Source organism: Prionailurus bengalensis, chromosome C2 (genome assembly GCF_016509475.1).
Source record: "Prionailurus bengalensis isolate Pbe53 chromosome C2, Fcat_Pben_1.1_paternal_pri, whole genome shotgun sequence".
Lineage (NCBI taxonomy): Eukaryota > Metazoa > Chordata > Mammalia > Carnivora > Felidae > Prionailurus > Prionailurus bengalensis.
This window is the reverse complement of record NC_057350.1, coordinates 67,916,667-67,943,513: the sequence shown is the minus strand read 5'-3', so window position 1 is coordinate 67,943,513 and position 26,847 is coordinate 67,916,667. Positions and strand designations below refer to the sequence as shown.

At 36.3% G+C, this 26,847-nt stretch overlaps 2 protein-coding genes across 12 annotated transcripts in view; one reads left to right on the top strand and one right to left on the bottom strand.

Moving 5' to 3' along the window:
- EAF2 (ELL associated factor 2) overlaps positions 1-20,833 on the bottom strand; it is a 35,428-nt gene extending 14,595 nt beyond the window's left edge. Inside the window, exons 1-4 of one of the 2 annotated variants that reach the window (XM_043594295.1) lie at positions 20,611-20,833; positions 11,677-11,771; positions 3,999-4,135; positions 1,106-1,251 (exon numbers count right to left, since the gene is read on the bottom strand). In XM_043594295.1, the coding sequence (XP_043450230.1) occupies positions 1,106-1,251; positions 3,999-4,135; positions 11,677-11,771; positions 20,611-20,719 (487 nt within the window). In that variant the 5' untranslated portion in view covers positions 20,720-20,833. Of the gene's footprint in view, positions 1-1,105; positions 1,252-3,998; positions 4,136-11,676; positions 11,772-20,610 lie in introns of those variants that run through there. The other variant, XM_043594296.1, reaches the window with a different exon arrangement.
- A 96-nt stretch (positions 20,834-20,929) lies between these two features.
- Positions 20,930-26,847, top strand: part of IQCB1 (IQ motif containing B1) — a 64,296-nt gene continuing 58,378 nt past the window's right edge. Inside the window, exons 1-4 of one of the 10 annotated variants that reach the window (XM_043594288.1) lie at positions 20,930-21,044; positions 21,504-21,561; positions 25,998-26,107; positions 26,340-26,502. In XM_043594288.1, the coding sequence (XP_043450223.1) occupies positions 26,008-26,107; positions 26,340-26,502 (263 nt within the window). In that variant the 5' untranslated portion in view covers positions 20,930-21,044; positions 21,504-21,561; positions 25,998-26,007. Of the gene's footprint in view, positions 21,075-21,503; positions 21,587-25,997; positions 26,108-26,339; positions 26,503-26,847 lie in introns of all 10 variants that reach the window. The other 9 variants (XM_043594285.1, XM_043594287.1, XM_043594293.1 and 6 more) reach the window with 9 other exon arrangements.

Genomic DNA, 26,847 nt, shown 5'->3' with positions numbered 1-26,847 from the left:
CTTCAATATCTTGATTTTCTATTCCAGTATTTTATTATATACATGAATAGAATGACATCATAATTCAAATCCATTTTGAAATCAGATATGATATAATAATAAAAGAAAATTCAAGATTCCTTGTAGAAACAAGGGTTTTAAGTGTGTATATTCTTTGCTGTTTGTAAAAAGAACACTAATATGTTGGGGAACTAATGCTATAGTGGGCCTAGAATGGAGCAAGTGGAATTGGAGAACTGTATACAAATTATGAAAGAAGAGTGTAGAAGCAAATATACTTTGTAACCAGGTGACCAGAGTTTTACTCCTACCACAATTAGTATACCACAGACACCCAGCCTGAAGCTAGAAAAAAATAATGGAGATTTCAGTTTCCTTACTTTCAAAAGGACTATGCCTCCCTAGAAACACCTTCCTGCTGAGAAGTGAGCTGCAATTCAGAAGAACTTACTACATGTTATTACATCTCCTCACTTCCCTATTGGTCTAGTGACATCTTAGATATTTACAGTCTGGCTATAAATAAAATAACTTTGACAGAAAAATGCTGTGAGGAATTCAATCTAAATCATCACAACTGTAAAAAAGAAACTCCAGTTACAGATATCTAAACAGTCACTTTTTTCACCCTGGATAATAACAAAAGATATAAATTATGTTCTACAGATATAGTCTTACTGACATAATACCCTAAATCATAAACTACATTCTTCCCCCAGAAAAACCCATAATTACAAAAAATGTTATGCTCTCAATGACAGTTTAAAATCAGTTCTCTCATTAGGGCACCTGGGTGGCTCAGTCGGTTAAGCAACTGATTTGGGCTCAGATCATGATTTTGCAGTTCATGGCTTCGAGCCCTGCATTGGGCTCTGTACTGACAGTTCAGAGCCTGGAGCCTGCTTCAGATTCTGTGTTTTCCTCTCTCTCTGTCCCTCTTCTGCTCACACACACACACACACACACACACACTCTCTCTCTCTCTCAAAAATAAACATTAAAACAAATTTTAAATCAGCTCCCTTGTTAATTAAAATAAAAATTTTCACCCAGTAATTCTTAATAATTTATTATAAGGGGAATTATATATAAACTTAGATTTTACCTCTTTCAATATCATCCATCGGAGATGCTGGGGACATTTTGTCTTCAGATGGAGAATGTTTTACAAGATTGGGAGTTCTAGCTGAATTCCGCATTTGTTGTTGCTGTTGCTCTATACGATACTGAATTTTACTACTTCCTTCAACTCTGCAATTCAGAAGATCAAAGGTCAAAACAGGGACGATAGAAATTTAACAATTACAACTAACAAAGTTACTAAAATTGACCACTTATTCTTTTCTCTAGAAATCTTTAAAATGATATTCAAAAATTAAAGCATGAATTTAGTTCATTTTTTAACAAATAGTTATTTAACAAACACTTATTGAACTCTGCTATACGTATGGCATATACACAGATCCACTGAGGGAATACAGATGTGAATAAAAACAAAACTGCTCAAAATTGAAGAGATGAGACATACACAAATGACTAAAATAAACTGAAATTATACATAAGTGTATAACAAGTACAACATGCCCCCTAAATTCTAAAATTATCATTTGTTAAAATCACTTCCATATAAAAAAAATTTTTTTTAATGTTTATTTATTTTTGAGAGAGAAAGACAGAGCACGAATGGGAGAGGAGCAGAGAGAGGAGACACAGAAGCCCGACATGGGGCTGGAACCCACAAACCGTGAGATCATGACCCGAGATGAAGCTGAACGCTTAACCACTGAAACACCCAGGTGCCCCTCTTTCATATTTTTTATTCCTAACTTTAAGACACATTACTAAAGGAGATTTGTATACTTTCTTTTCAATGCTTTTGCGAACAGAGTATATAATACAATTATGCTTCACTTCTGTCTCTTCAATTGCCAATCACCCAAATCCCGTCAGTTCTTCCTTCAGAATATTTAGAACCTCACTGTTCTCTTCATTCCTACTTTCAAAAATTGTGATTTATTCATTTTTCTGTTTCCCACATTGTTTCATTTTAGTCAGCTTGTTTGGTGGATTAATGTTTTAAACAAATGTAAGCATGTCAATCTACTTATACACAGGCACAGAAACAAATTATTGCTCTATTAAACAGATCCTACTCATTGGCTCCAAATAAGTCAGATATATCCCTGCTTTCAAACCTTGCCTACAACTTCATGTTCTCTCTGATCAATTAAATATTTTCTAAACTTTCCTACCAATAAAAATTACCTAAGCAGGAAGGGGATAATAAAAAAAGAGCTTCCAAGGGTCCTTCCCTGATCTGAAGTTGAATTTGGAAACTCACATTTAACAAGTACCCATAGTAAGTCTTATCAAGTATGTTTGGGAGGAAAAGCCCTAAATCTTTTTTTTTCTTTCTTTTTGTAATTTAAATTCCAGTTAGTTAACATACAGTGTAACATTAGTTTCAAGTGTACAATCTAGTAATCCAACACTTCAATACAACAGCTTGTACTCATAAGTGCTCTCCTTAATCCCATCAGCTATTTAAACTCATCCTCCACCTCCCTCTCATCCAGTAACTGTTTGTTCTCTATGGTTAAGAGTCTGTTTCTTGGTTGCCTCTCTCTTTTTTTGGCAATGACTGTTTGTTTTTAAATTCCACATATGAGTGAAATCATATGGTATTTGTCTTTCTCTGACTGATTTTGCTTAGCCTGATACTCTCTAGCTCCATCCACATTGTTACAAATGGCAAGATTTCATTTTTTGATGGCTGAGTAATATTCCATTGTGTGTGTGTATGTATATATATATATAATATTATATACGTTATATATATATACATTCCATTGTGTGTGTATGTATATATATATAATATTATATATGTTATATACATTCCATTGTGTGTGTGTATATACACACACACACACACACATATATATATATATACGTTGTGTATATATATATGTATGTGTGTGTGTATACACACACACACATACCACATACATACATACATACCACATCTTCTTTATCCATTCATCAGTTGATGGGCATTTGGGCTCTTTGCATAATTTGGCTATTATTGATAATACTGCTATCAACATTGGGGTGCATGTATCCCTTCAAATTCTTAACCTCTCAAGACATCAATAAAGACTCCCAAATGTTCCAATCAATGAGAACTTCTCCATTCCTTTAAGTCCGAGAACAATTTTTGCCTATATTCTTTGTATGGCTATTAGTGTAGGTCTCTTACATTACATGACAATGCACCACCTATTTGCAAACAAGAATTTGAGATAGCTATATTCTTACTGACTTTTTAAATGGAATGATCTGTTAATCCAATTAAAATGCAGACATGTTGAAGCTAGTATTTGTATAGGAAATTTTCCTTTTCTAGTTCTTTACATATTCTAGGTGCTCAATAAGTTTTTACTAATGATGATGAAATTATTTTGGAGAGTGTATAATGGCTTCTTTCAGTTCAGCTTTATGAAAGTATCTACAATAGAATAAAATGTATACCTACGCATATAGAAAACATTCAGAAACAAAGAAAGCTTTTATATATCATAGGAAGAAGTGATACAAGCTTTTGGCCAAGGATCTCCGCCAAATTTAAACTTGGAAAAAGATTAAAACATTTTGTACCACAAAGAAAGAAACTTTATATAATAATGTGACTTAACCCAATACTTTTTTTCACTAATATTTCCTTAGCAACTTCTTTGTTGATAAAGTAGTTTATCATAAACCACATATCTTTTTCTTTTTTACTTTTTTTTAATGTTTATTTATATTTGAGAGAGAGAGAGACAGAGTGTGAATGGGGAAGGGGCAGAGAGAGAAGAGAGACAGAATCTGAAGCAGGTTCCAGCCTCTGAGCTGGTAGCTCAGAGCCCAATACAGGACTCAAACCCACGAGCTGTGGGATCACGACCTCAGTTGAAGTCAGACGCTTAACTGACTGAGCCACCCAGGGACCCCCTACATACCTTGTTTTTTTCACAGTGATGTTGCTGCTGAGTTTTTCTAGTCGACATTCTCCAGTATCATGGTTAATAATTAAAATGCATTCCTTTAAGTAAGGTTTCTTTGAACCTTTGAAAACAGTTACTGGTGGAGTTGAGCCCTGTTTAAAAAGTTAAATATTATTACTTGAAATCTGTCATAGAAAATCATTTGGGAAGGCCTTCAAGATCTTCTGTGTTTCTCAACCTATGTTATACCTCAAGTCACCTAACTACCTAAGTTTACTACTCTAACAAGGATTCGTAGGAAAAAAGAGATGAAGCAAGGCTGAGGTCTCAAACCTGCTATTACTGAGAAAAGGGAACAGAGGAAGTACTTGCCCTGTGTCATTAAAGATTGTCAACAACAGACAATTGGGGTTCAATTCTAATGCATAATATATTTTACAGATAAGGGAACAGAAGCCCTGAATCACACCTCCTACCCACCTTCTTCTTCCTTCATTAGTTTAGTTTTTAAAATCTTGTTATTTTATTAAAGTGGTGCTTCCCTATGCAGATTACTATTACACTAAACTCACCAATTAATTTTAGCATCATTAAAAGTGGGACAACCAGACATAATATCCTGCACGATGTGATATGAAAGAAAGTAAACAGCATCACCTATAAAGTATCTTGCCTAAAACACACACACACACACACACACACACACACACACACACACACACACAGTCTAACTCACATTCGGCCTTTAGATATATCTATCAGTTTACAGGAAATATAAGAAATAGACGAATAAATGAATAAGATACTCCCAGATAGTAACCCAAGGACTCCAAATTACAGTTGATAAGAGATTTGCACCATATTCTTCTTAAAGATATTTCCATTTCTACTTAGAATAGAATGTATCTTAAAATTATAATACATTGTTGTACTTTGAATTCCTGAAGAATAAAGACTAGATCATAGTTTTGGTTGTTTTATTTATTTCTCCTAGTACCTAAAGTAACAAATGCTTCAGAGATACTAAATGGATGTTGAATATGAACAATATGAACACTTTGATCCAAAGTTAAATAAAGCCTTCATAATCTCTATACCTGCTGTCCACATTTTGAAACAGTTTTTAAAAAGTAAAGCTTTTTTCCTGGGGTGTCTGGGTGGTTCAGTTGGTTATGTGTCCAGCTCTTGACTTCAGCTCAGGTCATGATCTCTTGGTTGGTGGGTTTGTGCCCTGTGTTGAGATTCTCTTTCTTGCTCTCTCTCTCTGCCCCCTCCCCTGCTCATGCACTCTGTGTCTCTCTCAAAATAAATAAATAACCTTTAAGAAAATTAAAAAAATATAAAAAGTAAAGTCTTTTTTTCTTATTAAATTGAGCACCATTCCTATTTTATTTATTTTTTTAAGTTTATTTATTTTGAGTGAGTGAGTGAGAGAAAGACAGTGAGATAGCAAGTGGGGGAGAGGCAGAGAGAGAAGGAGAGAGAGAATCCTAAGCAGGCTCTGCACTGTCAGCATAGACCCCCATGCAGGGCTTGAACTCATGAACCATGAGATCATGACCCGAGTCCAAATCAAGAGTTGGATGCTTAACCCACTGAGCCACCCAGGCGCCCCACTATTCCTATTTTAAACTTTAATTCCTGCCCAGTCCCTTATTCCATACCCCTAGAAAAGAGTATTAATGTATTAAAACATCAGGAAACTCCTAAGAATATGAACTGTCTTTGCCTCTCAATAACTTTTGTGAGCAAATAAAACTGAAGTCACAGGCAGCCTGAAATATGAGGACTCAGTCACCGTGAGAACTGGGGGAAGAGAGCTCCAGGAAAGGGGAGCAGCAAGTGCAAAGGATCTGACGCCAAAAAGATGAAGTGAGAGGGAGGGGGTGTGAGAGAGGGAGATGAGCTTGGCAGATGGATAACTATAGATCCCCACAGGGCCTTGCTGGCCATGGGGGGTGGGGTGAGTTTGAGATTTATTCTGAGAGCCATAAAAAGCACCTGTTGGGATAAGCACTGGGTGTTGTAAGGTAACCAATTTGTCAACAAGTTTCATATTAAAAAAAAAAAAAGAAAAGCATTTGGAATCCTCTAAGCAGAAAAATGGAACTAGATTTTAAAAAGATTGCCTTGTATGAACATGTGTGAACATCTATAGGGTGCTAGACACTGTTTGAAGTGTTTTATATGTACAATATTAAACTCATTCAATCCTCAAAAAAAAGATTAACTACTGAATACATCCAATCATCTCCATGTTTACTGCTATTACCCAACCTCAGGATCCAATCATCATCTCACCTAAGTTACCATTATTCACCTCCCTACTCACCTTCCAGTTTTGTCCCCCATCTGTTGACAGGAAAATTTGACCATGCCTGATTAGGAATACCAGGAAAGGAAATTAGTCAGTAATGGGATGAAAAAGTACAATAGTACTCCCAAAGAAATACAAGGGGAAAAAAGAAAAGAAGAGATTCTTAATGAAACTAATAAAAAACAAAAGATAGAAAATAAAGTAAAATAACTAATAAACATACTATAAGATGATAAATATAAAAATCAACTATGATAAATATAAAAATCAACTATATCAACTTTGAACTAAGTGTGGATAGAAATCTAATAAAAATGGAAAGTGTTGAACTGGGCTTAAAAATTATTCTGTTATCAGAAACCCATGGGGGAGGGGAAGGAAGAAAAAAGAGGTTAGAGTGGGAGAGAGCTAAAGCATAAGAGACTCTTAAAAACTGAGAACAAACTGAGGGTTGATGGGGGGTGGGAGGGAGTGGAGGGTAGGTGATGGGTATTGAAGAGGGCATCTTTTGGGATGAGAACTGGGTGTTGTATGGAAACCAATTTAACAATAAATTTCATATATTAAAAAAAATTATTCTGTTATCAAAAGATATATTTTAAAATAGTTATATTTAATATTTTTAAAATAGTTATATTTAATATATTTTAAAATATTTTAAAACGTCAGCTAAATAAAAGAAAGATTCTACGAACATGCAAACAAAAAGAAAGCAAAGTGGCAATATTAATATTAGGCAAGGTAGTATTTAAGCTTAAAAATCACAAAAACAGGATTAAAAATATTATTATATAATGATAAAAGATATAATTCATTTAAAAATATAACTGCAATAGGATGTTAAAATAAAATGAGTCCTAAAATAGGTTGAGGTCCCAAGAACGTGGTGGCTATTTTCTCATTTGAGCTAAATAAACTCAGTGGATGGAATCAAACCTTCCAGGTTCATCCTGGATGAATGTTGCCCAAGAGGGTGGTTTAGAGTGGCATAGCAGCCCATCTGACATATGGAACTTTCACAAGTCCAGTGTTTGGGGGCTGAAGTCATAGGTAACCTCTAGAGATGCATTTCCTACATAATAGCAAGTGTGGTTGAAAGTTTCCGGTGGACTATATCATTGAGGCCTACAAAAGTACTCCATAAGGTGGAGTCACCACTAAAGAATGCCAAACTTGGACAGCACCAATGATAAATCATAGCAAGTAAGTCTTTTCCCTTCAAAATTCAACATTTTGAAATTTTACAGTAGTCAATTATAATTACTCATAAGGAAGAGAGATTTGTAAATTCCCACTATTAACCAGCTTAACAGCTTCCATTTTTTATTAGTTTCCTATTTTAATGTTTACTTATTTATTTTGTGAGAGGGAGAAAGAGAGAGAGAGAGAAAGAAAGAGAACACATGCACCCAGCGTGTGCCAATGGGGGAGGGGCTGAGAGAGAGAGAGAAAGAATCCCAAGCAGACTCCATGCTCAGCACAGAGCCTGATGCTGCACTCCAGCTCACAACTGTGAGATCATGACTTGAACCAATATCCATAGTAGGACACTTAACTGGCTGAGCACCCAAGCATCCCATTTTTATTAGTTTCTTCTACGTGGTACTACCAAAGAAAACCTAGAGGAATGAAAATTAGAGAATCTATCCTATCTGATGGGCATTAAAGAGGGCATTTGTTGGGATGAGTACTGGGTGTTATATGTAAGTGATGAATCACTAAATTCTACTCCCCAAACCAACACTATGCTATATGTCAACTAACATGAATTTAAATTAACAAAAAATAAGAATTTTGCAAAAACTACTTTACAAAGGTCAAGAATTTATCAATGTCAAGAAGACTTGGATTTGAAATCCAACTATGTGGTTTATAAGCTACCTAACTTTGGGACAATTACCAAACCTCCACACTCAGTTTCCTCATTAGCAAAATGGCATCAGGAAGAGTTCCTAAACCATAGGTAGTTGTGGGGCTTAAGTGAGCTAAATCTTTTTTTTTTAAGTTTATTTTTTTATTTTGAGAGAAAGAGAAAGCATGAAAGAGGGAGGGGCAGAAGGAGAGTGAGCCAGTGAGTGAGCAAGCAAGAATCCCAAGCAGGCTCCACACTGTCAACACAGAGCCCGACATGGGGCTCGAACTCTCGAACCATGAGATCATGACCTGAGCTGAAGTCAGATGCTTAACCAACTGAGCTACCCAGGTGCCCTAGTGAGCTAATTCTTATAAAGAACATAGAATAGTACCCTTTACATACAATACTTAATAAATATTAACTACTACCATATAAAAAAAAATCTACTCTTTTGAAGAACTTCCAGAAACTGAAGGTACTCTTAAAAGTATAGTATAATAAAAGTTCTATTTTATAGGATGACTCCTAGCTTTTATTCATTTTTACCTGTATGATGAAAGCCAAGTTCATAAAGAAAATAGAGAATCTAAATGCCTCAAACTAAAATCATTACATTCCTGCAAAATTAAGAACTCTGAAGAAATGTAAAACTCCTACTTGTTTAAAGAAGTTCTTTAATTAAGGGAGGAAAACCCACAAAGTGAATTTGAGAATGTAATTTCTATTACAATTCACAATTGTCCAAGGACTATATGGCCAGCAGAAAAATATATTTGCTCTTGACAGGTGATAATTTTAACTATTCTCTTTCATTTCAGCTGTCTAAAAAGAGTTATAGGATAAAGTTTAAATTCTTTTGCTTTACACATTAAGCCCTTTATTATCTGATTTCTAATACCTGTCCATCTCCCATTGTGTCCCTAGTAGACTCCTTCTGACCTAGCCATAGTGGCTTTATGTAGTTCTTCAAATGTAACAGACTCTTTTGTTGCCTTGTTTTAGCCCATGTATTTTTCTTTTCTCTGCCTAAAACATTCTTCCCTCTTTCCTTTACCTGGGTAACTTCAACTCTCCTTCAAGACAGCATACCCTGGCATCTCCTCTCTCTCTGCTGACTGAATTATTGCTCTTTTGTACTTCTGTAATATTCTATGAATACTTTTATGACAGCCCTTACATTTCTATATTTTGTAATCAGTAATTTCCTGTCTTCCTAACTAAATGGTAATATTTTTTAGGACACTGACTATGTCTAGTCTTCTGCTGTATTCTTAATAGCTACCTAGCACAGAAGTTACCACATAGAAGGTAAATATATATACATATATGGCCCACAGTCCATCTGTCTCTCTTTCTCATGCACACATACACACACACAAATAATGAGATATATTCTTTTTGGACATATCTCTGGTGTCCTGGGGGCAAGGAGTTACATCTTCCTAAATTATTTCTTTGCTGTTAAAGAAATTTACAATTTGAAGCCTTGAAAGCTTCTTTCTATAATTGTCATTCTTTTGAGAGACATTTCAATTTTTAAATTATTTTTAATTTATTATTATTTATTTTTTATTTGAGAGAGAGAGAGAGAGAGAGAGAGAGAGAGAGAGAGAGAGAGACCATGTCAGTGGGGGAAAAGGGCAGCGGGAGAGAGAGAATCCTAAGCAGGCTTCACACTCAGCACAGACCCTGACATAGGGCTCGATTCCATGATGGGGGAATCATGACCTGAGCCAAATTCAAGAATTAGATGCTCAACTGACTAAGCCAACCAGGCACCCCAACAATTGAGATCATAACACGTGGTGGATGGTAACTCTTAATTGAAGAAGGATATGGGTGATTGAGAAAAGTTTATTAATAAATGTAAAAATCCCTATCTGCTTGCAGTAGAAAAGCAGTGCGGGGGTCGGGGGTGGTGCCTGGGTGGCTCGGCTCAGGTCATGATCTCACAGTTTGTGGGTCTGAGCCCCAGCTGTCTCTGTGCTGACAGCTTGGAGCCTGGAGCCTGCTTCAGATTCTGTGTATGTTTTTCTCTCTCTGCCCCTCTCCTGTGCTCTCTCTCTCTCTCTCAGGAATAAACATTAAAAAATTATAAAAAATAATTTTGACTGATAGAAATAAGAAAAAGATAGAAGACTAGGGGATAGAGAACTTGCTTGCTCTACCTCTAATCATGACAAATAATGTCATAAATGCATATAAGAGAATGTAGATGAACTAGCACAAAACCATTTCCATTAAAAAATTACACAAAGACAAAAATCTCAGTCTGTGCTTTCTCTGTATGTTAAAATAAAATGTTACAGTCTTTGTGATCTCTGAGAATAGGTCAAGTTGGTATAAAAGAAAAAAAAGAAACTTAAGCTGAATGCTAAGAAATTTCTAACTCAAAGACTGAGAAAACTAGACCATACAACAAATAATTTGTATATCTGTGTAAACAGTATTTCACAGTGTTACTTGGAAACATCTGGAAATTTTTTAAATAGACAAAACTTTGGTTAAAGACCTAGAGTCTTTCTTCTCCAACTCATTCCCCCAAATTATTGATAAAATCACTCTAAAAGCACAAATTCAATCATGTTACTACTCTGCTTAAAAGCCTCTAAAGGCTCTGTAATACCTATGGGATAAAATCTAAATTCTACATTAGAACTTACATTAATTCATTTATTCCGCAAACTTCTTGTTCTTTCTCTATCAGAGCCATTCACATAACATCCCTTCTACCTAGGATAGTCTACTCCCTTTCTGCCTGATGAAATTCTACCTGCCTTTTAAGATTCAGCTCAAATAGCATGTGCTTTGTGAAGCCTTTCAAGATTCTACCAGGCAGAATATTTGCTTCTACATATGTGCTTGCACAGAATTTTGTACATGCTCTAATGTATAGCATTAGATATTTGTATGTCTTTCTGCTATAGCAGATTAAGACTAAAAGGCAGGGGATATGTTCTTATTCCTAGTTCAGAGTACAAAATATGGCTTATAATAATTTAATAGGTATATGTTTAGACCTCCAATTGTTTCAAATCATCTGATGTGATAGTTCTTAAAACTTATTAAATGGATCAACAGTGTTTTTTTTTAAGTATTTTAAGGGGTGCCTGGGTGGCTCTGTCAGTTAAGCGTCTGACTCTTGATTTCGGCTCAGGTCATGATCTCACTGTCATGAGATGGAGCCCAGTGTCAGGCTCTGTGTTGGGCTCTGTGCTGCGTGTAGAGCCTACTTAAGATTCTCTCTCTTCCTCCCCCTCTACCCCATCCCTACTCGTGCTCACTCTCTAAAAAAAAAAAAAAATGAATAAAGTATTTTAAGACTATTTTTCCTGAAATAGCTTAAAATAAGTGTTTGGGGTTTTTTTTGTTTTTGTTTTTGTTTTTGTTTTTGTTTTTGCTTTGGTATATTTGTTAATTACTTTAACTATCACTACATGAATTGTGCAGTTATTTTCATTTAAATTTAGTATAAATACTGCAAAAGGATCCTTTAAGTCCAAACACATGGAAGTACTCACTTCTATATTTGGCAGAGTTATTGTCACCTGTTCACCTTTGCCGACTTCAAGCTCTCCTTCACAAGATGTGTCAATGGAAGCAGGTTTGAAGTCATCTAAAAATAGAAACACATATGGATTTTTATAAGATGGAGCAATACCTGGGTACCTGGATATCAAAGGGGTGCCTGTGTGGCTTAGTCAATTAAGCATCCGACTTCGGCCCGGGTCATGATCTCATGGTTTGAGTTTGAGCCCTACATCTGGCTCTGTGCTGACAATGCAGAGACTGCTTCGGATTCTGTCCCCCCCTGTCTCTCTGCCCCTTCCCTACTCATGCTTCCCTCCCTCTCTCTCTCTCAAAAATAAATAAATAAATAAACATTTAAAAAAGTGTGAGCATGTTTCAGAGTGATAAATCATTTTTTAATAGCCAGTAATTAAAATGGTTTAGGAGAGTCTTCATACTACAAATAAAATCCAAACCAGTTTGGAGATACCTATATCTATATCTATATCTATATATCTAGATATCTAGATAGGTATATCTATACCTATAGATATCTATAGGTATAGGTCTATAGGTCTATATATCTATAGGTATAGATATACCTATCTAGATATCTAGATATCTAGATATATAGAGATATAGATATAGATAGGTATATATAACTCTGAGAAAAAAAGAAATAGCTTAACTCTACAACAGTATTCCTCAAACCATGTTCCCTCTGGATCCTGTTTAGACTGCAATCTAGACTAAGATGTTCCACTGCTAAAAACTACATAATGTCAATGTTTTCACAATTTGCTAAAAACTTATATTAGTAGAATGCTTTCAATTTTCAGTCTTTTTCTCCCATAATTTTTCTTAAACCACCTTGGGTGCCTACTATCACTTGCCTGCTGTTCTAGCAGAATACAAAATTAATGAATACGTGGCAAATACACATTCATGGGAAAACTTAAGAAAAAGCAATCACTGAATTTAAAAGTTTGAGTTTTTCATGGATATATTTGCCACTAAAGGATACATAAATGTAATCAAATCTGCAACTTCAGAATACTTAAAATAGCATTTCATTTTGAGTTAAATCATAATTCAAATGATGTTATTAAAATATATTACCCAGAAGAAATTTAGGGTGCTCAGATATTTCACATGCTGAACAAGTTTAAAACCTCTAAGATATGAAAGCCATTTAAAAACAATTCATATCAATACATATTAAGGACTGATAATTCTGATACAGAATTCCTCCAGTTATATACATTTTTCCCAGGTTAACTCTTTATTAAAATATAGCAGACATGCAAACTAGAATGTGAATCATAAGCTTGATGAATTTTCACAAAGTGGCACAAATGTAATCAGCAACCAGATCAAGAAATAGAACATTAGCCTCTGAGAGGCCTCTCCCAATTACCCCTACTCCAAGAGACTGATCTTTATATTAACAGGGAAGTACCCCCAAATGTCTAAATCCAAAGTACTGAACATTTATTAGAATTTAGAGAACTATAATAAGTAGGTCTTGTGAAAGAAGAATCTTCTAGTGCTCATCAAATGATCTGCTGTCTATAAACAAAAGCTGGCCGCTGCTTCTCAATGACAATTATAATGGCTAACATTTATAAGGAACACTTCCTGCCAGGCACCTTGTTAGCACTTCATATTTAATTCTTTAACAACTCTATGAAAAGAAATGAAATCCACTCTTATGTTCCTTAAGCACATATGAGTATAAACAATTCACACTAGGGGCGCCTGGGTGGCGCAGTCGGTTAAGCGTCCGACTTCAGCCAGGTCACGATCTCGCGGTCCTGAGTTTGAGCCCCGCGTCGGGCTCTGGGCTGATGGCTCAGAGCCTGGAGCCTGTTTCCGATTCTGTGTCTCCCTCTCTCTCTGCCCCTCCCCCATTCATGCTCTGTCTCTCTCTGTCCCAAAAATAAATAAACGTTGAAAAAAAAATAAATAAATAAATAAACAATTCACACTAAGTATTCTTTATAGCATGGTTTATTCTTCATGCTGCTTTAATTCAGAACTGAAAACATGCAATAAGTATCTCTCAAATCTTGATGCTTATTTCCAGATTTTAAGAAACAGATTAAAAATACATAGACAATATGAAAAACATGAAAGAATTTGATTTACAATAGTAGTACCATTGAGGATAAAGATTAGACTGAAAATAAATTGGGAAGTTTGTTAGTAGCAGTAAGGTAATGACAAAGATAAAAAATAATTAAGGTGTTAAGTTTTAGATGCTTGAAAGAAGTTCTAGGGAAATAAGTGTTAGTTAATATCAATTAATGAAAAGACAACAATACTAAAGAAAAAAAATCAGAACTGAGCTTGAGTATCATGGAAATAAAGAAAGTAGAAAGCAGAAGACAGAAATAGCCAAGAGAATAAACAAAGATACAAAACAAAAACAATAACAACAATAACTTATGTGTTAATTACTTTATTTTAAATTTTTTCTTAATTACTTTTATCTCATAGCCTTACGAACATTCTCTAAAGTTGTGAATACTCCTATGTTACAGATACAGCAAATGAGGGTAGAAGAAATCAAGTCCCTTACCCAAGATCATGCAGTTAATATTTGCTAAAGCCAGAATAAGGAACTATCAAATTTAACTAGATGAAAAAGATAAGAGGTTGACCAACAATGAATATCAGTCTTATTGATATCAACATTAATGGAGAAAGAAAACAAGTTCAATTTGAGCTAGTAAATACCATTTGTTATCCTAAAGTGAGAACTTCATTTTATAAGGATGTATACATAATAAATGAAGTAACTTCCACTTAAAGTATTTTAATATAAGTAATTTATCATCATGGCCTATGGGATACCCACAGTAACAGACTTTGTTGGTTTTAAAATGTCCTCAACTTCCTAATTTTAACTATCCTTTAAGGTTTTGCTCATCAGTGTAAATACTCATATAAACATTCCTCAATCTTCATCACTCACATCTAATCACTATGTCTTCTTCCATAATATCTTTCAGAGCCATCTCCTATTCCATCTCCTATTCTTGCTGAAGTCAAACTAGTTTTCAATCAACAGAAAGCTACAGCTTGACCATCTGCTTTTCTCTGTTTTTGCTCTTAGAATGTGAATCCTATTTCAAAGTCCCCTCTTCCCTAAAGTAGTCACTATGTGGGGCCCTTTCTCTACTCTCCAAAATCTCAAGTTTTTTGGTCTTCTTCTATAGCATTTACCTACCACTCATCAAAACCTAACATAAACTTCCTGGTATTATTTACCTGTTTCTGTATATGCCCTACTGGACTGTAATTAAAAATTTTTTTTTAATGTTTATTTATTTTTGAGAGAGAGAGAGACAAAGAGCGAGTGGGGGAGGTGCAGAGAGAGAGGGAGACACAGAATCCAAAGCAGGCTCCAGGCTCTGAGCTGTCAGCACAGAGCCTGACGCGGGGCTCGAACTCACAGACTGGACTGTGAGATCATGACCTGAGCCAAAGTCAGACGCTTAACCGACTGAGCCGCCCAGGCACCCCAGAACTGTAATTTTGTAAAACATAATGCTTCATACTTTAATTCCTCCTGAGTTATGGCTCCTAGCATAGTGCCTTTAATATAATGGGCACATATGAGATCTTTGTAATTGACCCTGGTTCATATGTTTATCCCTCTCTGAACCAACTCCAAACTTATTTTTAAGTATAAACTTATTTCAGCTAAATTATGTGCAAAAGACTTGTTTTCTAATTGTCTCCTGAGGATCAGATAAATCTGTATTTCAAGACTCTCATTTCTTTAAGGTAGATACTGCCATATTTGTTTTGTACTTTTCACTAGCACATTTCTGTTCTCATAGAGGGCACTCATTACTTAATATTTGAGTCTCCCTCTCTCTCTGCCCCTCCCCCGTTCATGCTCTGTCTGTCTCTGTCCCAAAAAATAAATAAATGTTGAAAAAAAAATTTAAAAAAAATATTTGACAATAAAGGAATCTCTACAATAAATAGGTAACAGAAATGACATCCTAGAGTAAAGCCAGGGTCTTTTGATCTCCCATATTTTTCTGACAGTGACAGAGGACAATATTGGGAGACCTGTTGCTTAACTACAGTTAAATAATGCTTTAGAGGAGAAGCCAGAAAGGTAATTCAAGGCAGTGAAGCAGATCAGTGGGGAACCACAGTGACCTAGAGAATGGATAAGCCCAATCTCAAGAAGACAACCACAACTTGGATCCAGCCAACTCCTGTCAAGAGGAATATGGGTTTGGTGAGGCCAGGTTATCTTCTGATTTTTTAAAGAGAAGCTGGTAATCCAGATTTCTGTATAAAAGATCTTGATTTTTACATATTTACAACTAGTTTATGCTAAAACAATAACTGTGTGGGTCAAACAAAGCATCTCTAAAGTCAAACTCAGCCAACAGGCTGTTAATCTATAACCTCTGTTTTAGTGTTTAAAACTGATTATTTTTCTTTGTAACATATCATCACTTTAGATCTTCACAACAATTCTTTGAATTGATTATTCTTACCCACATTTTACTAATGGGAAACTCTGCTAAAGTAATGAAGCCAGTTAAAAATCAAATCAGGAACTCAAGCCACAAACTCTATCCACTCATATAGCCTCTTTGCCTTATTATATATCCACAGTTCTTTTTTTTTTTTAATTTTTTTAACGTTTATTTATTCTTGAGACAGAGACAGAGCATGAATGGGAAGGGTCAGAGAGAGAAGGAGACACAGAATCCGAAGCAGGCTCCAGGCTCCGTGCTGTCAGCACAAAGCCCGACGCGGGGCTCGAACCCACAGACCGCGGGATCGTGACCCGAGATGAAGCTGGATGCTCAACTGACTGAACCACCTAGGCACCCCATATGTGTCCAGAGTTCTTAACTTTTGTGTGTGTTGGCAGGGGAGCGGGGGTTGTTAGGAGAGGAGGAATAGTCATAAGTCACTATGGGAATCTGATGAAAATTATAGACCAGCCATAAATCCTCTCTACAGAAAAAATGCATATATGAACATACATATCAAATACTGTATAACTTCAAGAGATTCACAAGTCTCTGAAGCCTTTCTATAGATGTCTACAATATGAGACAACTATAAGAGATAGTAATGTACCCCAAATATCTATAGCTTTATTCAATGATAAGCATGAACTCATAATCAATAAATCTATCAAAACTATTCTGAACCTATTTACATTTCTAATTATTTTACTGTTAGAATTAATAAGTTATACTTTTTATTACTTGTTATATTAATTAGTATTGCCTTTTATTTACTTTCAAACAAGTTTTTTTTAAGAATACAACTTTTGTGTTTCAATGGATTAAGTATAATTCTAGAATTACAGAATTTGTTAAGTAACCTCATGTTTTCTATATGTTTCCAAATATCAAATGTATTTTCTAGGTTGCTATGATTCCAGACTATATAGTTTATTTCTTTCAGTTCTCCTTGGTTTGGAAACCTCACCACCAATTTTACCATTTATTTATTCACTGTGGATATCCTTCTTCTGTGTTATTTTTTTCAGGTTTACAGTACAATTACTTATATTACATATAGAGGAGAGAAACATTTCCTATTCTGTATTAATACTTTTTCAATCAATGTTGATCACTTTTCTGATTATTTTGGCTGTAGTGTCACATAATGTCAATATCTTCAAAAAAGAATCACAATTACTATCATAAATTTACTTCCTCGTATTTGAACTAATTCAACTAACTTGAAAACCCATATCCTTTCCAATATACCACATTTATCAGAGAAAATTAATTGTAAATATAATTTTAATCCAATTTCTCATTAATGTACTTTCTAATGTTTGCTCACACCAAAGCTTAACAACCACTTTTGTGGGAGTGGCTCTACATGAAGGCTCAATCTTCCTCACTGACCATGAGTTCATCAATTACTGTCAAGCAAAAAGTGGTATCATTTACAAACTTAGGAATTTCAATGTTTATTACCTTATCTAGATAGAAATTGTAAAATTAGCACTAGCCCAAATTCAAAATTTATTCTAGTGGGTCCTGTTACTCAAACTCTTCCACCCAGTGAAGTATCTGCTGCTAAACATTGAGCTTATCACTTACAGAACATCCCATGTCTTCCCTACCACATGCCAGACTATCTTTGTGTTAGGTTTTATTGCCAAGCCTTGATAAATGCTTTTTGAAACTCTAAGTAAATGACATTCATTGGCACTCCTCATACACACATGAATATACCCCTTCAAGGATAATGGTAACTATTATTTATTCTCTATGCACCAAAGACTGTGCCAGGTTGTTTATGCAATCTTATTTAATCCTTACCATTTATATATTAGAAAATGAAGGCTGAAAGTTTAGAGAATGTTCCTAAAGGTACATTACTTATTTGGTAGTGGAGGCCAGAATTCACAACCTGTTTTGTTAAAAATATTAGGCAGGCATACAGAGAAAGACAGATACCATATGGTTTCACTCTTATGTGGATCCTGAGAAACTTAACAGAAACCCATGGGGGAGGGGAAGGAAAAAAAAAAAAAAAAAGAGGTTAGAGTGGGAGAGAGCCAAAGCATAAGAGACTGTTAAAAACTGAGAACAAACTGAGGGTTGATGGGGGGTGGGAGGGAGGGGAGGGTGGGTGATGGGTATTGAGGAGGGCACCTTTGGGATGAGCACTGGGTGTTGTATGGAAACCAATTTGACAATAAACTTCATATATTAAAAAAAATATATTAGACAGGCATAATTACCCCTGTACATAAATGTAGAATATTACTTTCTCCCAGATTACACTGACTTGAGTGTTTGTTATAAATTAGGTCCACTTGCTCTGTATAAAAGTAAGATTTCTTGTTCTATAGTTTCCATCCCTTACTCTGAGTCATTAAGAGTGAGGATCATAAGGTAGATGAAACTGTCCTCAAGGCTAATGATTGGTTTTATTCAAATAAATCTAGAAAGATTCTGCCTGCTTCAACAAGAAAAAAAACTAAGGCCAAAAACTTTTCTAATGTCTTCCACAGCACTAAGCGTGTATTCAAATATCTGGGTATATTGTGATGGTTATTCCTATGGTTGTTTTGTCTTTTTTTTTTTCCATTCTTATAGCCAGATCAACTGATTCTCTGACTCTAAAGGCACAATTCCAGCATAGTGATAACTTTTATAAATGAAAAACTTTGAAGCACCTGCAGAGAGCCTTTCAAAAGCTGTATTTTATCCTCTTTGTTTGGGATTCATGCCCTTAAAAGAGGCAAAATTATGCAAAAATGTGTTCTTAAGCAAATCTTTATAATCTTAAGCCTTATGATTTGAAAAATCACTAAAAGGCTACTTTAAACCTGAGAAAGAAGAGGAGAGAGGAGGTATTATTTGCAAGAAAGGCATGGAGAAACCAGGTTATCAGCTTTATCACACTTTTGGAAAATGGAAGTGAAGGAGAGAAACTGCACAGCTAGCACTAGCTGTCTCACTGTGGGTAACCTTGGACGACAGAGAACCGCAAAGCAGAAAAAAACAAAGGACACTGTTGAAGATCTGTTGACAAATATTTCCCCTGTTTATTCTACCAACTGGATGTTAATTTTGCTTAACAAAACCCTTTCATAAAATGTAAATATATTCTTGGAGAGTTAAACCCATTGATCTTTATACCTTTACCCTGGGTTACTTTAATTAGATCATCTACAACTTAACCAAACTTCTGGAGAATGTTGAGGGTTTTTTTTTTAATGTTTATTTTTGAGAGAGAGAGTGCAAGCAGGGGAAGGATGGAGAGAAAGAGGGACAGAAGATCCAAAGCTGGCTCTGTGCTGACAGCAGCAACCCTGAGAGATGGGGTTGAAATCATGAACCCAGAGATGATGACCTGAGCCGAAGTCCAACGCTCAACCAACTGAGCCACCAAGGTGTCTCAAGAAAGTTGAGTTTTAATGGGGTGTTTTGATTGAAACATGGAAAATCTCAGAGCAAAAACCATGAAGATCTCTGGACAGTCTAAGAACACGATGAGTGAGAAAGGTGGAATGATGAGACACTAAAGAAGAACAGGACAGGGGAAAGGAAGTGAAAAAATAGCTACTTTACAATTTTGCCACAGAAAAATAAGAGGTTATGATTCAAAGATCTCAAAGTTTCCTTTCCGCTCTATAATTCTGAGGGTTATTATGCAAAGAATGAAATGTTTTACATACCAAATCATAATATGCTATATTTTCCTTCCTGGAATCTATACCATCCAACTATTAAAGCAAAAGAGATCCTTTTTCTACCTGAACATTACAGAGTGTAATTTACCAGAACTACTTCGAGAGGACAACCAAAAGGAAATCAAAAGGAGAGATCATAGGGAAGTAAATACCTTTCTAAAAAAGAAATGCATAACACACCCTCCAAGACTTTGATAATCAGTATTTGATAGCTGAACGAAATCAGGGGTCCAAAAGAGCTACAGATTACTGGAATGGTTTAGAATACCTACCCAGGAACACACTAAACAAGAACTCTCATCAGTCAGCGACAGAAAAAGTGAAGAAGGGAGGGAATATTTCCCTACCAGCCTCAAGGTACTACCTTCACCCTGCATAATTGTTCGGTCCTTTGCATCCTTCCATCTGTCACCTAACTACCTTCCTATCACCTCTGCATTATACACCAGTCACGTCTTCTCCACAGTCACCCCTGCGGATCTCCTCCACAAAGTTTCCCTTTCTGCTTGTTGGTCTCACTTGAATCTCTCTGCCCAGGGTTTACAACCGACACCTGCTCAACTCTGGCTTCTTCCACGAAACCCCTAGGACTCCAGGCAGGACTGCGGTTAGCACCGGTCACCCCATTCTCCAGCAGAGTAAGGAGGTTTGTGGGATCACAATTCCGAGAAGTTTAATGTCTCCACGTCCCCATCCCCAGAGGTCCCCCTTTCTCCCGGGGATCGTCCTCACTCACAGCGTACAGTGTGGAAGGCGCAGCGCGGCTGCTTCTCGAAACTCTCGCCTAACTTGAGAACCCGCTCGCGATGATCGATGCGCGAGGGTCCCGCAGCTCCATTCATCATTATCCCCTGGCTCTGACTTTATCTCCTACCTCCGCCACCTGCGCTCACTGTCATCTGCCACCTCATCCTGAAGCAGCTGCACTTGCTGAGGCCAGGGCAGCCACCAGACTCCGCCCCGCGCCCGACGCGCGCGGCCCCCGTGAAGCCTCTCGCGTGCTGATTGGCTGCGTGGAGAAGGGCGCCCCGCCCCCTAGCTCCGAGGATCCTGGTCCCGCCTCCAGACCCCTTCCCGCGTTGCGACGCAAGCCGCCTCGGAAAGGCCGCGCAGCTGAGGTGCGTGGTGGGAGGTGGGCCCTTCGGAGGAAGAACGCGAAGACAGGGTGAGGTAACCCGCCTGAGGTGGCGACTGGGGAGAGTGAGAGTCCCGGGTGCTGGGAGGCCTGGTGGGGTTCCGGGCCAAGTATCCCGGTGCTTAGGAGTTCCTAACGGGAGTATCTGTGCCTTTTCTGTGGAGATGTCTAGTGGAAACTGAGGCCCGGGGAGGGGCGGAAGCGGGGCACAAGGCCTGGTATTTTGCCCCAAGGCCTGGTAGCGCGGAAGCTGGGTCTAGAATCCGGAGTGAAGGAGCCTGCGACCTCAGACCTTGAACTTGTCTGGAGGCGACGCCGTTACCTCGCCAATCAACTCCTGATTTCTGTTCCAGAGGAAGTTCTCGGGAGTATTAGGATCGAGACGGGATGAAGAGGATGGGGGGGAAAAGATTACAAGTTAGAAATCACGGTGTTTAGGATCAGTTGCAACGAGATTGCATTCGGTAGCCTTCTTTTATTTACTTCCTTCACAGTGATCTTTGGAGGCAGTAAACGGCACGACCAGGAAGACGAAATTCCCAAAAGATCAAGGTCAGAGTTCGTGCTGTGCAACAGGGTAATAGCATTAATAATTGAAAAATACTTGGTTTTTGTTTTTTTTTTTGTCCTGTCAAAAGTTCATGAGTTTAATGGTAAAGATGAGGGAAGTGTTATATTAGAAGAGAAGCACCCAAGAGAAAGTTTACAGATGGTTGCCATAACGGGTGGTTGTTTTTCAGGGTAAGTGTGTAATCAAACTCTACCCCGTTGCTTAACCTATACTGTAGCCAAATTTGTCAATTTATTGTTCTAGGCAAGTAGGTGAATGTGTTTCTCTAAACCTATCTGCTTGTGTAAATTCTTTTATAAAGTGTATTCAGACTGTTTGGTGTGGTAATTAAGTGCTTCAGATTCTGGAGCCAGAATTTTTGGGTTTGAACCCTAGCTTCATACTTTACAGTGTGACTTCATGCAAACTAAAGTATACTCATCGTTAAAATTAGGGGTGGGGGGAATGATAGTGCTTATTCCTTAGAGTTGTTAAGAGGGTTAAATGAATTAATACATGAATGGATTTAAAACAATTCACAGCACATAAAGGTCTCCAAATGGTTATCGTTATTGAAGTATAACTCTATTATCTGGCAACATTTTAGAACCATCCGTGGTTTCTGCTTTCTTTTCTAAATCTTGAATTATTCTAGAAAGTAGGAATTTTGTTTACTGGTAAGAAAACTGGTTCAGAGAAGCCCAGTCCTCTGACTCTCTGGTCTGTTTTCGTATCTGTGTCATCTATTTGGCACTTAAAATATTTTATATGATTATTTTACATATACGTATATGTGTGTGTGTATTTTTCTTTCCCAACCGACACATGAACAGGGACTCTGTCCTGTATAAAATCTTTGTGATCTATGCATCTAACATAGTGCTCTACACACGTTTGGTGATGATGATAATGTTTCAGTGATCTTTTATTATGTTAGCCAGAGTGCAGCAACAGTGCTTTAAGCCTATTTTACATGAAAAAGATTCCAATTAGAAATCTGAGGTTTCCATAATCCTAATAAAGAGAAAAGCAGAGTCAAGAAATTGACTTTTGGAGTGCCCAAAGTTTGTGCATTCATTCATTCTTTCAACATATGTTTATTAAGTACTTACCAGGTATGGGCAAAGGCACTAGTCTAGTCTCTGGGAATATGGCAGTGAACCAGAGAGATAAGAAGGCAGCCACCAAGGATGGTATGAGCTTTGCTGTCATGAAACTTACCTTCTAGTGTGAATTTTCACCAAACGTATTAAAATGAACCAGGTTGTACGAGTCCAGGAATAAAGAAAAAACCAAAAAAACCTAACCAAACAGGTTAATGAACTAAATAGAGTTGGGAAATACCCCAGGTGACCTTTCACATTGCTTTGTTTAGGTCTACTGATGACATATTACCTCAGGAATTTATAACAGCTGTATGCATTTGTTCTTTTCCACAAATCTATATCCTCATCTAACTTAAAAAATATTGTTATATTTCTGTCTTACACCATTCACAAATAACTTAAATGTGTATTGAATATATAAAGATATAAGTAAATGAAGATCTAACTAAAACAAACCCATAAACGCACCAGAAAAAAGTTGAGACTATATTTTATTTATTTATTTATTTTTAAATTTTTATTTAATTTATTTTTTTAATTTACATCCAAGTTAGCATATAGTGCAACAATGATTTCAGGAGTAGATTCCTTAATGCCCCTTACCCATTTAGCCCATCCCCCCTCCCACAACCCCTCCAGTAACCCTCTAGTCTCCATATTTAAGAGTCTAAGAGACTGTATTTCAACTCTTAGGGTTAAGGAGGACTCTTCTAAGAATGATACCAAAGTAGAAGTGATAGAGGAAAAGATTGTTATATTCAACTACGTGAAAATTGTGAAACTGTGGTGAAGACACCATAATGAAACTTAAAAAAAATAAATGACATAAATTGTTTACACCTAGTATAAAAGATAAAGGTTCATATCCATATATGAAAAGCTGAAAGCTTCTACAAAAGAATAATCCAGTAGGAAAATTGTTGAAGGATATGAATAGAAAATATATGAAAGAAGAAATAACCAGTGAACATGAAACGTGCCTAACTTGTCTAATAATCAAAGCAATACAAATTAAAGATGATATCATTTTCCATCTAGTAGATTGGTAGAAATGTATAAGATAGCAGTATGTATCAGTGAGGGCATAGTAAAAAGAACACCGTCATATGTTGTTAGAGGAAGTATAATTTGAAACACATATTTCAAAGAAAAATTTGGTACCATCTAATCAAAATTTAAAAAATTTATATCCTGTCACCCAGCCATCTGACTTCAAGGGAAATTCATCCTGCAAGATACTAGCATGAGTGCATAAAGATGTGTACATTCATAGTCATTGCAGCATTGCTGGTAATTGCATACTCTGAATGACCTCCAATAGAGGGAATGGTTTAAATATATTTTGATGCACTCTTACAAAGGAAGATAGCATAATGCAACCATTGGAAAGAGTGAGATAACTGTATCCACTCTCTTGGGAAGTAGTATGCCTACTGTGTGACAGGAGTGACACCAGGAGTTGTGCTGGACTTTCTCTGAAATATTTTCAGAAAATTTATATTTTAATGATTTATATTTTACCTAAAAAGGATGACATTTCGATGCTTATGGCCAACTCCTCAATATAAAGGGCAGTTTTGGTGCCAATTTTGAAGAATAATACCTAAAAATAAGTGAGTTAAAAATATGTCATCTGTGTTTTTTATTATTTTACATGGAAGGGAATATAATGAACATTGTATCTAAAACCACAGACTTTGGAGTCAGACTGATCTGGATTTGAATACGGACTCCACCAGATGCTGGTGGAACCATGATAGGTTCCTTCAAAGTTTATTTTTCATATCTGTAAAATGAGATGATTACAGCCTCTACCTCATAGTCTTGTGAGAAGTAAGATAATGTGTGCAAAAGCACTTAGTACAGTGCTTAGTTTATAGTAAAATACTTAATATATGTTGGCTTTTATTGTAAGTGAAGATTGTACTTTTTGTTAAATGATACCGTTGAGCTTTGAGTGTGGTAAACAGCAAATTGAATTGGGATGTGTCTTATATTTAATTTTAAGGTAATTGATTTTATGGTGATGAAAAAGAATGAAATCTTGCCATTTGTAACAACTTGGTTGGCACTGGAGGGTATTATGCTAAGCAAAATAAGCCAGAGAAAGATAACACATGATTTTACTCATGTGTGGAATTTGAGAAACTTAACAAGACCTTAGGGGAAGGGAAGGAACAAGAAGAGAAGAGACAGGGAGGCAAACCCTAAGAGAACAAACTGAGGGTTGATGGGTGGGTGGGCAAAATGGGTGATGGACATTAAGGAGGGCACTTGTTGGGATGAGCACTGAGTGTTGTATGTAAGTTATGAATCACAGGATTCTACTCCTGAAGCCAAGACTACACTAATATGAGGATAATAATAATAATAACAAAGATAATTTGATTGACTATGCTATTTATTAATAAGCTTTTGTTATCTTATAATTACGTCCCATTTCTGAGTTGTGTGTTGAGGATCCCCAAGACCAACCCAAGGTTCAGTGATTCACTGGGAGGGCTGACACCTCTTAGGATATAGTCGTGTTTGTGGCTGTGATTTACAGTGAAGGGATACAAAGCAAAATCAGCAAAGAGAAAAGGCAAATGGGGCCAAATCGAGACGAAAACAGGTGCAAATTTCCAAAAGTCTTCTCCCAGTAGGTTCGTATAAGACACACTTAATTCTTCCTATAATGAACTGTCACATTTTGAAGTGTTGTCTACCAGGGAAGCTCACTAGATACTCAGTGATAAGGGCCTTTATTGGAGGTGGTCATATAGGCATCGTCTACTACCAAGTACCAGAATTCCAAGCTTTTGGAGTGAGAGCAGGCATTCTGCATAAATCACATTGTTTTCACAAACACTTTAGGTACAGTGAGCCACTCTTGTTAGGGAATGGTGGAAACCCTTCTGAAATCCAAGTTCACCAGCTAAGGGCCAGTCTTGGCACCAGCCAAGGGCCAACTTTGTCTCAAGCTATGTTAGCTCTTTCCTGCACATTCAGTGTCTCTTTTATGATCAAAGAAATTAATTTCTATGCCAGGATTATTGTGCAGATTAGAGAGAGTGAATGTGGAGTATCTAGCACTGTTCCTGACGCCCAGTGCGCGATAAATAATACCTGCTGTAGCTGTCATAGTAAGTTATAGGAGTCTCTAGCTCTTTATAGGTTTTCCAATTAGAAACATTAGAATCTCCTGTAAGGAAGAAATTGAAAAATCTATCCTTCACTTCTCAAAGCAAACAAAACAAATTTTATATTGAAACTATTTTTCAAACATTATTTAGGGAGCAAATGTTTTAGGGCTGTTTGACCTTTATCTTTCTGATTCTGTTAAAATATAGGCGATAAGAAATGAAACCAACAGGTACAGACCCAAGGATCTTATCTCTAGCTGCCGAAGTTGCAAACAGTCCTGAGCAGAACGTCCCTATTATACTGTTGAAGTTAAAAGGTAAGAAAATCTTTTTGTGATTGGCTAACACTATTTAAGGAACAAAACAATTCCATCATGGGTATAGTTTTAGCATTTGTTTCTGATTTGTTCAGAAAAATCTTAACATTGTGATAAGAAAGTGCTATGTTTCCTTTTTAAAGTAATTTTAGTTATTATTCAAACTATAAAAATACAAAAGTCTTGGATGTATTGAGCAGAAATAAGTATATTTTCTTTTCTTTTGCCTTAGAAATAATAAACAACACACCTTTAGGAAGCTCAGAGTTGAAGAAAATAAAACAAGATATATATTGTTATGACCTCATTCAGTATTGCCTTTTGGTCCTCAGTCAAGATTGTTCTCGAATCCAGGGTGGTTGGACTACAATTTCCCAGCTTACACAGATATTAAGGTAAAATGAAGCAATGAGTCCTCCTGTTCTTGAGGGATATAGTAGTAGATTCTTATTTTCAACATTTGCTTCTCTTTATTCATCTGCTTAACAAGAATTGGCAACCTTCTGTGGTAGGTTATGGTTGTACTTTTCCTCCTTTATACCATATATTACTCTTTGTAACTGTATTTGTGAATATTTCACTATCTAAAATTTTGCTACATAAGTCCTGTGAAGATGGTGATCATGTCTTTTGCTCACCACTGAGTCCCAAGTACTTAACAGACTCTTTATTCACTAAGGAATATATGAAGAAATGAAGATTTTTAAGGCACTGGCTCTATACTGGAAAAACTTACAGTA